The sequence below is a fragment of the Sinocyclocheilus rhinocerous genome, unplaced genomic scaffold (genome assembly GCF_001515625.1).
Source record: "Sinocyclocheilus rhinocerous isolate Xijiao unplaced genomic scaffold, SAMN03320098_v1.1 scaffold1672, whole genome shotgun sequence".
Lineage (NCBI taxonomy): Eukaryota > Metazoa > Chordata > Actinopteri > Cypriniformes > Cyprinidae > Sinocyclocheilus > Sinocyclocheilus rhinocerous.
The window spans coordinates 207,643-221,383 of NW_015637961.1; the positions used below are offsets into that span (position 1 = coordinate 207,643).

Here is a 13,741-nt window from a genome sequence, read left to right on the forward strand (position 1 = left end):
AAAAAACGCGACTTCTATTTCTGAAAATATCACAGTTAGGAGATTTATAACGAGTGGTTTCATTTAGTTTGAAAATGACAAAACTTTCGTCGCCGCTAGTTCTTTGAAGTCGGCTTGGTGTGTCCTGGCCTTATGGGAGGGTCAGAGAGCTCTCAGATTCCATCAAAAATACAACAGAAGGGTGAGTAATTAATGACAAAATTTTCATTTTTGGGTGAACTATCCCTTTAACAAGCTCATACAGGTGTAGTGTTTGTCCACATACTTTTGGCTATGTAGTATTTATAGTAAAATAAAATAAAAAGTTGTGTGCACCCCCCCAAAAGTAATAAGTACAGTAAAAAGTAAAAATAATTAAGTAAAAAGTATTTTACACCCTTGGATATGCTTCAAAAACAATGCATTTTTCTGTAAAGGTTGGCATTTTAATAAGCATCTAATGAGAATAAAAACCAACCTGTTTGTTCCTCAGTATTATCTTCTTGTTTGACTCTGAAAGTGTCTTCAATCTTCACGTCTTCACTCTCCTCTTTAATAAACGCCCTTGCCAGAGTTATTCATAGTTGAATTCTTGGTAATTGTGTGCAATCAGACACAATTAGAACCATTTAATTTCCCCCCCCCCAAAACAAGAAAATGTAATATTTTTGTTTGATGCATTTTTTTAGTGCCATAGCCAAAAACTTGTAGGCCTCATTATTTTTAATGTTATACAGTGAACTATGTTTGTCAATAAAATTAACCTTTATTAGGGCCACAGAGATTACTCAAAAACACAAATACAAGCAAATATGCAACAATCAATAGACAACATGTTGCAATGTTATTATTTGTGCAATGGCATATAAGCTACATTCGTTTGTAATTGCAGTTGTCTTCTAACAACATTAGCATGATCGATACCTGTAGATTTGTACATCAACCTCTAAATAAAGTTTGGTTCTACACCAAAAACACAAACTATCTATAATGCTTACAAGAAAAAATCATAAAATATAATTAGAGGTACAATTAGCATCAAGCTACACTTGAACATTCATGTAATTATTAATGTATTTGCTTAAAACCCACATTCAAACCATCATCGAGTGCTTGTAGTAACTTCCGATTGTGATCTACAGTTGATTTTGATTCTATAATAGGCAGACAAGCACTCTTTGTATGTTTAATGACGCTACACTGCTTTTGTCATCAACATCCTTTATTGTTATAAAAATACCATGAGCTGCATACAAAACACATACAGAAAATATATTGTCATAATCATATGCCTATTTGCTTTTATATTTCATGTGTAGAAAACTGTTTCACTCGATTTTTTTTTAATATGGAAGATCTAGAGTGTGACTCATAACACTCGCACACATGGAAGAAAACGGACAGTGCTCTTCAGATCACATAATTCAGTGGAGAATTAATAGAAATTATATAAAGAACGTGAGAATAAATCTGTTCTTAAGATACCAATGATAACAAGAACTCGGCATCCACTCTCTTCTCTCTCGGGATACTCTTCTTCTGTGTTTGTTTACACTAGTTTTCGAAACAGCGCCACCACTCTCGACTTTTTGTGCAACCGGGCACGTGATCTAAGCTAAAAACGAACTGGATGGCCATTTCATCGCGGAGTGACGGGGAAAAAAATAGACAAACAGGACGTGAAAACAATCCTCGCTTTTTCGCACCGCGAATGATCGCGCCTGGTGTGAATAGACCCATAGGGATCTATTGTTTCGATTCAACAGCGTCATCACGCCGAATTTTTGCATTCAGTGTGAAAAGGCCTTTAGGCATTATACACAGCGTTCTACAACAACGTTACATTATATCTTAAGGTTTTCTTTTAGTTGAAAAAAAAGAATATGTATATATATAAATCAGTGGCGTTCGCAAATGCTCCGCATACCCAGGCCATTTCCGAGAATGAGTTCGCGGACTGGCTAATTAATATGTTTAGAAATTAAATTCTTGTCATTTAAGATGTAACTTAAAGCTCACATAATGAAATGCTGGGAATAAGTATGTAAAATTATTTATTTGACAAATGGCAGTGATTTTCTGTAAATTGTAGCAAATTAGCTCAAAAGGGAAATGTATATAAATAACTACAATTAATTATGATTAATTACAATTATTTATATCAGCTGCCAGTAGTAACTAGCAGGATTAAATTGCCATCAACCAATCTGTTCGTCCAGCAAACATTCAGTGTAAGTTCATATCAACTCTAAGAAAGGATGGATTCGTGGCCACAGAAAACTGTGCATTTATTGAATGATCACTGTGCTACGTCTGAACGGATTGCACTGTATTTTATATATAATCATTTTCTATTTTTAACTGTTTTAAATTCATTTTAAATCAATTTCTAAATAATTGTAAAAGTTTTTAAGTTCACCGTTTTATTATTGTGATTTTTTTATGATTATTTTACTTCCTTTTATGTAAAGCACTTTGAATTACCATGGGCCTTTTTCACGGACGTTCGAACGCACATCCGGTACAGCGATTGTTGTGGATAGATACTTCCGGCGAAATGGAGTCAGGCGTGCTAGCTTTCACAACCTCCTTGAAAAATTTACCAGCATTTACATCAGCGGATGTTTTTCATCTCGTGGACCTTCATGCAATCGCTCCGCACTCAAAACTCAACAAAGGATATAAGTTCTTCCACGAAAATTACATCTTTAATTACGAAGGTAAGTGACGAACCATAAATTAGCATGGTTTAGCTAACGTGATACCGTAAATGTTATTTGTATACTTACCTTTATCAAGCTGTTGGTTTAAGAGTAGTTTAAAACAGATAAGAGTAGTCAAAGGAGGTAGCATACCATATTGAATGATGATGTTTAATGTGATATGTATAATATGTTCATTTTTGTCGTGCAATGTTCAGTGTCGAGTGTGAGAAACAGGGAGGTTATCGTGAGGTGTAGGTGTTTTAGGTCGATGAGGAAGCGCGAGGGGCCACATTCATTGCAGGTTAACTTAGAAAATGAAAAACCTGTTTATAAAACTAATCTCTTGCACTAGAAGTTAAGAAATTCTATGCTTAGCATGACACGATCCCTGTTTGCATTTTCCAACACAGTACAGTATTGAAAAATAACGCTTATAGTTTAAGGGATAGTTTTAAATAGTTTTTCATGCTGCGGTTGCAGATTTCTATATTGAGGTTTTTTCCTTTCATTAAAAATGTTGTTTGATGGTTCTCATCAATGTTCTCTCTGTAGTATAAGCATCACTTTATAAATATGTACTGATATTGGCTTTTGTCTTTTACTTCAGATCAGTTTAAAAGCTGACACAGTGCCTGTTGAGCTCACAAGCTCGTCTTGCACATGCACTGCAGGCAAAGCACTGTGCAATCATCTTGTAGCCATGTTATTCCAAACGGCCCACTTCTGCATGATGCAGATGCAGACTGTACCACCAACTATGGCATCCACAAGCATGCTGCAAACATGGCATAGACTAAGGGCACAGGTAACATAACCACAAGCAAAGCTACACACTAGTATTGCAAAGTAAAGGTAGATAATTGGAAATAAACAGTTTCTATTGTTTTTCAGGGTATTGCTGCAGAGACTACGGATCAGTTGGTTGTGAAAAAAACGAGGATCTCTTCCAGAAGTGTATGCAAATCTACTCTCTACAGAGCATACACAGGTAATTAAGAAAAATTTCATTAGTAGAGATTGAGCAATGTTCCTGTTGAGGCAGGAGTTTATGGAGTGAGATTAGTCTCAATAATAATTCACGCAAAAGACACTATGCACACATGCGTGAAACCTAATTCATGTAAACGAAAAACATTATATATACATCTACAGAGCATACACAGGTAATTAAGAAAAATTTCATTAGTAGAGATTGAGTAATGTTCCTGTTGAGGCAGGAGTTTATGGAGTGAGATTAGTCTCAATAATAATTCACGCAAAAGACACTATGCACACATGCGTGAAACCTAATTCATGTAAACGAAAAACATTATATATATTCATAAAAAAACAATTCAAGTGCTCAAAATAAAAATATATATTCATAGAAGGTTTCAGAAACACAGTTTACAGAATACAAGTTTTGAATGTTTACAATTCACAAGTTTATCATGTACTGTGAATGTGCAAATCACCATTAGTGTGTGAATTGCCTGGATTTGTGTGTGTACATGATAAACTTGTGAATATTACACATTCAAAACTTTTTGCACAAAAGTTGTACATCTGTGATATGTTTGTGAAACATTTTCCCAGCCAACACGTTTTTGTGGGGCCCATATGGGTTACAAATGGGCTACAGGGGTACAGAGTGGGCATGGGCTCAAAATGGGCATCTTATCTGGGGCCCACTTGGGTCAACTAAGTAGGTCCCACATGGGCAAACCCAGGTGGGCTCCCCATGTGGGACCTACTTGGTTCACTAATGGGAAATGAGTACATGGGCTGAAAATGGGCTACTAATTCAGTTTAGCAAGAAGACAAGTGCAAACACAGTCAATCCCAAAGGTTGATTACATGGGTAGATAGTACACAAATATGCTCCTTTAAAATTATTTTTATTGTTATTTTGACACTTTAACACAATGTGACTTTAATCTAATCAAAAATTTTAAATGGCAAAATTGCTATTTTACCTAAATTTCTGCGATTTAAAAGGATCAAGTGCCTGCATACAGAGAAAAAATGCTAAAAAAAAAATAATACATTAGAGAGTTTACAAAACTTTGGCAGGATGGATCTCGCGAGATTTTATTCAGCAATACCCATCCCCCACCCCTCCCTACCTGAATCGCGCCAGCGCCATCACTCACTGTCATTCAGCTGTAATTTTTCGGAGGAGATTTTTGCTGTCAGTGTATTCAAGGTAAGAACCTAATAATTTCATACAATATATACAAAAATGAACATTTTAATTAAAATACATTGTTTTCAAATCATAATGTTTAACAAAACATATCTTCTTGTCAAGTTAGAATTTCAGTTAGACATCCAGTTCCCTAAGATCGCGCCATTTTCCCCCTTATTTCTGGCGCCATGACCAAAGCGATAAGAATTACTGTATGCTATCATTGTAACATTTTTCTTTACTACAAACTGTGTCCAAATTGATTGGATTTGAGAATCTAGCTTTAATATTTTACCACTGTTTTACGATATCAATCCCACAATGGCAGTAATTTCTTTATTTGTGTAAGGTGTACATATCAAACACCCAAAATGAAAGCAGGAATTTCGAATGTAATTACGAGACAAGACTGTTTAATTTTGGAATAAAGAAATCAGTTCTAGCAGAATTGTCATCTTTAGATTTTGATCTGAGAGATCTAACTGACACTCTAACACTTAAGAGTTAATATCGATGGTCTACCATTATTCCGCAGCAACAATGTGAGTTTGTGGCCTATTTTGGGTAGGATTAAGGAGATCCCAAATTCAAATGTTTTTATGATTGGCTTATACTCAGGTGTGACAAAACCATCAAATGTGCAAGAGTATTTAAATGAATTTATTCAAGATGTTAAAGTTGTTGTACAGGAGGGTCTTCATTATAATGATGTACATTTCACAGTTGCTGCTCCTGATGCATTCATATGTGATGCTCCAGCACGTGCATTCCTCAAATGTGTGAAGGGCCACACTGGGTATTACGCATGTGAGCGCTGCACTCAAAAAGGTGTCCATGTAAATAGGAGAATGTCTTTTCCTGAGTTGTCTGCAGAGATAAGGACTGATCAGACATTTAGGGAAATGGGCTATGAAGAGCACCAAGGAGGAGTTTCGCCCCTGTCTGAGTTAGGTGTGGGATTAGTCTCAAGTTTTGTCCTTGATTATATGCACCTTGTGTGTTTGGGGGCGATGCGCCAGTTGATTTATCTTTGGTTAAAAGGGCCTCTGAAATGCAGGCAGTCTGTTCAAAATCTCACTACGATTTCGGCATTCATGGCTTCTGTCAGGCAGTATTTACCGAGGAATTTTGCTAGGAAACCAAGGTCTCTCCTCGAAATTAGTATGTGGAAGGCGACTGAATTGAGGCAGTTTTTGCTTTACACTGGTCCTGTTGTCCTTCTTAAAAATATGCCCAATACAATGTATAGAAACTTTATACTTTTGTCTGTATCTATAAGAATTCTGTACAGAGAACTGTGACTATGCTGAAGATATTTTGAAACTTTTTGTCCAAGATTTTGGCTTGATTTACGGCCTTGAATTTGTTGGATACAACATACATGAGACCGGATGAGCTGTATTTCATGTCTGTTTGGTGTCATTTCATATATTCCAGGTATGATGTACTAATGTTCTTATGATGTTATATTTTCTATGTTCAGAAAACAACAGAAAAAGAAATTGAGCTCTTAATTATGGAAAAAACTGATTTATTGTAAAGAAAGAACCAGAAAAGCGGGCTTACACAAAGTTGATGTATTTCCTCAGCGACCAGCACGGATCAGCTCTAGGCATGACGAAGCAGATATCGTCCTCTTTTGGAAGGCCAAACAAAGTAGTTTCGCTTTCACAAGGAAACACACAGCGTCTCCGCGACATGACGGCGGCGGCAACAACAATACTACAGCGAGAATAAAAGTTACGCCTTCTTTCTTTGCGTGAACATTTGGGCGGCGTTATGCAAATCTTCCCACATAGTGAGGTAGATATGTGGGGGCGTGTTCGAACGAGCCGTTTTAGGTAGGCGTGGCTAATGGCCCAGCCAGAGCCCTGACTTAAACCCAATTGAGCATCTCTGGAGAGACCTAAAAATGGCTGTCCACCAACGTTTACCGTCCAACCTGACAGAACTGGAGAGGATTTGCAAGGAGGAATGGCAGAGGATCCCCAAATCCATGTGTGAAAAACTTGTTGCATCTTTCCCAATAAGACTCATGGCTGTATTAGATCAAATGGGTGCTTCTACTAAATACTGAGCATTTTTCAGTTTTTCTTTTTTAATAAATCTGCAAAAATGTCAACAATTCTGTGTTTTTCTGTCAATATGGGGTGCTGTGTGTACATTAATGAGGAAAAAAAATTAACTTAAATGATTTTAGCAAATGGCTGCAATATAACAAAGAGTGAAAAATTTAAGGGGGTCTGAATACTTTCCGTACCCACTGTATTTCTTGGATACATAGATTTTAAAAGCAACAATTGTTCTTGAAAAGGATCATTACCATTTAAGCACCACAAGACAAACGAGAATGCGCTGTCTATCTCATGTCTATGTGAAACACAAGTTCCTGTTTGCACAGGAAGACACGTGCCAGTGTTTTAGTCGCATATGCTCCCTAATTTTAATACGTGCGAGCTCAAAATATATTTGGGAGGTCAAAATAATATATAATGTATATGTACTGACAGTAACAAGGTTGCGCAGCCTCTCGAGGAGAAATGGAAACAAATGAGCGCAGCACACACAAACTCAGTTAACATAGCCTACTGCGGTAAAAAAAAGGTGCGCAGTACATTTAGGGCCCCTGATACCCCAGCTAAGTCCCTGGCAGTAGGAGCCTGTGATATCACGGATTTAGATCCATCAGCTTGTATCATTAATGTTAATCAAACAAGTCAAAGAGAATATCACTTCCTGCTCGACTAAATAACTCAGCTTTAATAAGAATCAATGTATATTTAATTAAAACAGTAAAGTTGAAGTAGTGCTTCTTTAATGCTACTGTTAAATACATAGTAGCTTAAAAAAAAATAAAGCACTGTTTATTTCATGCATTATTATTCATTGTCCTATTATCCTACATTGCACATATACAGATGTAATTTGAAACTTGTACAATACTTAATTATGCTCTACATTTTATGAATTTCAAGGCCGGTATGTCTGTCAAGCTCAGATGAGGATGGTGCTGGGCATGATCATGCATCCAGTGGGGCTTTATCTCCCCCAATTCCAAAGAACCTCCAACCGCAGGCTGCCCACTCACTCAAGACCCGTCCATTTATCCAACCCCCTCCACCTTCAACTCCTTTAATGCCCGTTACTCCAGACCGACCCAGTACAATTCTTCAAGATGCCAGTTCTGCATTTAGAGATCAGCATTTACCTCCCCCAGTGCCAGAGAACCTCCAACCAGAGGCTCCCCACTTGCACAGGACCCGTCCATATATTCAGCCCTCTCCACTTTCAACACCTTCAATGGCTGTTACACCAGACCACCCCAGTAGAGTTCTGCAAGGTGCCAGTTCTTCATTTAGAGATGGCATGTTTGCCCGTTTCCTAACTGTCCTGGAGGAAATAAAGGAGACGCAGAGGGTTCATGGGAGGATGATACAATCACTCCTCACACAACGGGATGCAAGTGCAGTTGCTGCTCTTCCAGAGGACATCGTTTTCCCCCTGAGGACAGTCTCGGACGTTAATGCAATGGAGCAAAAATTGTCAGACCCCACCTTCCAAAAACAAGTGGTATGTTCTAATATGACCAATTTAGCAGGTTCACAGGTCCTAATGTTAATGTTTTTTCACGTACAGTACTGTGCAAAAGTCTTCGGCCACCACCAGCTTTGTTGTTTAAGCAAAGTTTTAATGACTTTTATTTTTTTATTTTTCGGTTTCTTTATTAACATAAACAGAAGGTACAGGAAAAATGTACACAAAATAAGAACAACAAAAACAGTTTTCAGAACAAAACGGCTTCTTCAGGCAAAAGTCAATATTTTGTGTAACCTCTCATACCTCTTTTGGGGACGGTCCTTAAGTTTTCTTAAGTAATCCTCTGGCATATTATACCAGGCTTCTTTGTGCACTTCCCAGAGTTCATCTTTAGATTTAGGCTGTATTTTATTTCTTTCTGTCTAGGTGATCCTAGTCTCAGCCTCAGACATCATGCCCACTGAACGTCTGATGCATATGGTACACTTATCTGGAAACACTTCAGGAGTTTCCAAGTTGTCATCTGATTTGTTTAATTCTACAGGTTGTCCTGGAGACGTGTGTGTCACATTGTTTAATGGTCTGTCTGGAAACAAATGCTATGATGACCCCTAGTAACAATGAGCACTTACAAACTAAACGCTGGATTTTAAATGTATGTAAAGTTTGCGGCTCCATTATTGCAGTAAACTTGCACAACGTTCTTGAATTAATTATTTATTAAATGCACGCCGGTCTGTTATCGTAGGAACATCAACTTGAACACCCCTAAACATGACGTGGAACAAAACTGATTGGTTGCGTTACATGTCAGTCAAACGTCCTCTTGCCCTCACATTAGGCGCTCTGAACCGTGCCAACATGGCAAACATCTTTATTACTACTTTAATAGTACACTTTTCAATTAATTTGAGTGTATTTGGGTTTATAACGGGGTCTGGTTCTCACCTTATTGATGAACAGGAATTGTAGTTTGCGAGTAAAGCTGCAAATTCCTCCATTAACGTCAGCTGCTTTCGTAATAATCCTCTGATACGTGCAAGTGAAAATCGCTGCGCGGCATAAATGATAAATCTATTAGGCAGTATCTTAGCGAAAGTGCAGTTCTTCCTATTTTCTTCCATACAAAAAGTTGCATTGTATATGACATAAGCGTGCCCCGGCCCAGAACGTCAAGTGCAATATGAGTGCGGGCTAGCGGGGGAGAGGGGACAATCTCGCTCGAGCTCGGTTCAAGGCAACCGTGCCTACTGTAAGTACACCCTAAGGTGATCCCATATTGCCTCTATAAATTCAGTTCTGGATAATAAATTCAGGCCAGTCCATGACTGTCGGTGTTTTGTAAGCTGTTTTTCTTTCCAAATATGATTTCACTGCATTAGCAGTGTGCTTGGAATCGATGACATGCTGAAAAATAAAAACATTCCAAATTTGGCGCCTTCTAAAAGGAATGGAACCTGTCTTTACTTTTTTAGCATTTATGATGCCATCAATTCGACAATATTGCCAACACCACTGGCAGAAATGTAGCCCCAAACCAGGTGTGCTATTGCTCAAATATAAGGGGAGGTCACCCTAAATACTTGCCACTTTAGCCTAAATAAAAGCTGTATTTCTTTGTGTTTTTAATACTGCCTATAAATTTCCTGTATTTCCCGGTTGTATTCTAATAAAAACTCTAGTTATAATTACATATGGTCATTATACCATTTCTAAAACAACAAATCTAATGGTGGCCTAAGACGTGCACAGTACTGTAGCTTTTTTGCTACAGAGGTAGAATTATTTTGTAGCACAGGCAACACAATTGTAGTACAAGTATAAAACATCTGTCACAGAGTTAACTGCATAGGAATTATGGGCGTGTTCCCTAGGAATTGTGAGAAATAGAGTTGTATTTATGGACTCGATACACAATACACACAATAGATTACTACTTCCTATGTAAAATAGCAAGTGCGCCATCGATTAACCTATGGCTGCACGATTTGGGGAGAAATGTAATTATAATTATTTAGGTTCGTTTTTTGTGTTGTCTCCCAATAATGATAATCTTGTTTTTCCTTAGGTTGCCGTGGTGGCAGATATTGGAGGGAGTACTGTGGATGAAGCCACAAGACGAATGATGTCCTTCCTTTTAGATCCTCCCCTATCTAGAGAGTATAACTTTGTTGGCCGCCATGGAAAGCGAGAGTTTGGGGGGCTCAAACTGTTTGAGGTGGTATATGGTATGTTTACTCGCTGTTTAACATATTCATGTGCAAACAGAGGTTATTCTGTAGAGTTCAGTTGTTCTTCATAAATTAGTGGAATCAAATCAATTTGATTGTATGCAAATAATTGTCCATACTTAGACTGAGAATTACCCAGAATTATGACAATATGGACAAGGTATACTGCCAATTTAAGTGATAGGTAACTGTTAATTAGTGGTGTTCACAAAACTCAGTTTATAATAAATAATAAAGTTCAAACATTATTAAAGACAAGTGAGCTAATACAAGTGAAGTAATACTAATAAAATAAAAACAAATACACTAGTTACTAGTATATATATAAAGACAATAGACAGAAAGTTACAAATTAAGTTAGGTCTAACAGTAGTATTCAGGTACAGAAATGTAATAAATGCAAAATAACACCATAGTGTTAACTGTATCAATAAAAATATAGATGAATCTTGATTAACATGAATGACATAGCAGCAGGTGTTTATAGGCTGCTGTCCCTTTGAGACCTAATACACGGATTCCAAATAATGAAACAAATCTGATTTCTTTCACAACTGTTTACGTTCACTTTAGACATAACCGACTATGTTTATCTGAATACTTGCCGAGATGGATATTTTGACATTATGTTGACATATAAATGATGACACAAATTAAATTTTTTTGTGTGTGAACCATGCCTTTAAATATTGCTATGTGCCTTTTTCTGTGTTTGTTCGGTTAATAAATCTTTGCAGCAAAAACATTGCTCTTGTTGCTTTTGTAAAAATGCAGAGAAACCATTTCTGTATGACAGAATATTATATTCGATACCGTAATGTCAAAGTGGAGATAACTGCTTCTTTGTTGCAAGAGCTCAAATATGGAATTTAATCTCACTTTAATGCTCTTTATGTATTTTACAGGAAGCTTGAAAAAAAAATGCCCTTACAAACCCAATTACCAGAAGAGAGGCAGAAAAAGCAGCGTCAAAGTGGCTAATCGGTGCCAGGGACAGGGGAGGAAATCGTACTGCAAGGGCACGTGTTGGAGAGCAAGATAGGTAAAAGTCTTAAGATTTAAGTTTTAAATGGGAATACAAACTTTAAAAAGACAAGAATGATAGTGCATATCAATGCAAATTCAAAAATGTTTTACCATTTGTGTGCTATTACATACAGTGACCGGGAGGGGACATGTTCTGTTCACTTAGTTTTGTCGTGGCCACTATTAACTTGTGGGAACATCATATGATCGTAGCCAAAAGATATTGAATCATGGGTTTTCAAACTTGTCCTGGGAACCCACAGCACTACACACCTAATTCCAGTCTTGCAGTTTGTGCTTATGAGCTAATAAAATGAATTGGGTGTATTCGATTAGGGAGACATACAAAGGCTGCATCTGAAAACTGACTTGTTGCCTCGCTGCCCTATCAGGCAACAACATAGCAGTGTTTACACACTAATGCAGAGTTCATACTGCACAATTTTAGGCCCGATTTTCAGCCGCCGACAGGTTTTGCAAAATTGCAAATGCCCGAAATCATAGGCATATCGGTGCTCGTTCACGCGAGTGACAATCACGCAGTGTGAATTATCAGACGCGATTTGAGAAAAATTGTGATATTTGGCATGCTAAATATCTGGACCTGTCGACGATTTAAAATCATGATGTGTGAAATGTGTTCTGACTGAAAACTACATCGGCAATGACCAGGGCAGCGAGAAGTTCGGGGAGGAGTTATAGACCAGGGGCCGTATTCACAAAACATTTTATCTTACCACTAAGAATTCTCCTAAATAGCCGTAAAGCTGTAAAATTAGCTAAGAGTTTTCTCTTAAAACCTATTCACAAAGCTGCTGAGACAAACTTTTACTAAGGAATAGACTGAAGTCTTAAGCTAAGAGTAAGGGCGGGGTTGACCTCGTTGCTATGGAGTATACACAGTGATTGGCTGATGGGGGAGGAGTCAGCGATTTAATCATAGAAATATTGTAGAATGAGGTGTCATGTTTCCATATTCAAATAAAGGTTTTAAAATACAAATGTTGCCCTATTCAAATACATATTTTTTAAATAAAAATGTTGCCATATTCAAATAAAGGTTTTAAAATGTAGGCTAAGTGTCACTAATTAAACTAGTAAATACAGTTAATTGTCCGACTCTTGGATGTCTGCATCTCAAGAGAATGCAGAATTCAAGTGACAAATGATGTTTTATAAACAAAGTTTGGGAGGAATACATTCAAACGGTCTTTCTAATCAGCTCGAGAGGAGGTATAGCCTATATACCCGGGCTAGAGCCGACTCGCCACCACCCCGCTCCTCACTCTCGGCTGGGGATACGGGGAGAACTTTGGGTTTGGGCTAAATTCCAAGCTCGGAGCCCTCGATCCCCTTGGACAGCACACCAAATACGCTTATTATATATTTTTTACTCTATTCAATCATTTGTAAGTGTGAACTCATGAAAGCCACTGCCACAGGTAATCGGACAATATTTATTTGTTAAAGATTTATTTTTGGCGTCTCATCATGTATCTATAAATCAAAATGTATTGCATTTATGAAGAAAAAGTTCAGCACCTAAGGCTCTATCACTATTCCCTCAATGGTGTACAGTGTCTTTGGGTGGATTAGGACTGTTTGTCAAGTCAAGTCAAGTCTGCTTTTTTTTTATTGTCAATTCTTCCACATGTACAGCATACATACAGAGAATTGAAATTGCGTTACTCTCAGACCCATGGTGCATACAGATAACACTAACAGTAGAGCCTAAAAATACAGATAGATACAGATTAAATATAAAATATAAAATACAACTATACAAATAAGGGCATGTAAAAAAATAAGAAAAAAATAAAACTAAAGTTAAATAAAGCAGCGCAAGGCACATGGCAGATAGAGTGCAAACCAGTGAAGTGAACAAACAGTGCAGATAAAAAGATTGTAGTGCAAAAAAAGCTTATACAGTCTGATTAAAGTGACAGAGCTCAGAGAGCAGTTCTTATTTAAACTGACTGAAGAGGTAGTAGAATGAGGTCAGTTCTATGCTGAATGAGGTAGTGAGCAGACCAATGCTGCACAAAGTGACTGGTGCAGGTCCCAGTGTGTTAGTGGGAGGGGGGAGTGGAAGGACC

The 13,741-nt window shown here is 37.5% G+C and overlaps 1 protein-coding gene across 1 annotated transcript in view; it reads right to left on the reverse strand.

The window, feature by feature from the left end:
- The window catches only part of LOC107749331 (gastrula zinc finger protein XlCGF8.2DB-like), an 18,827-nt gene extending 9,564 nt beyond the window's left edge, over window positions 1-9,263 (reverse strand). Inside the window, exons 1-2 of the mRNA XM_016564441.1 lie at window positions 9,259-9,263; window positions 458-543 (exon numbers count right to left, since the gene is read on the reverse strand). Coding sequence (XP_016419927.1) covers window positions 458-543; window positions 9,259-9,260 — 88 coding nt within the window. The 5' untranslated portion in view covers window positions 9,261-9,263. The remainder of the gene's footprint in view (window positions 1-457; window positions 544-9,258) is intronic.
- Between the last annotated feature and the right edge of the window lie 4,478 nt (window positions 9,264-13,741).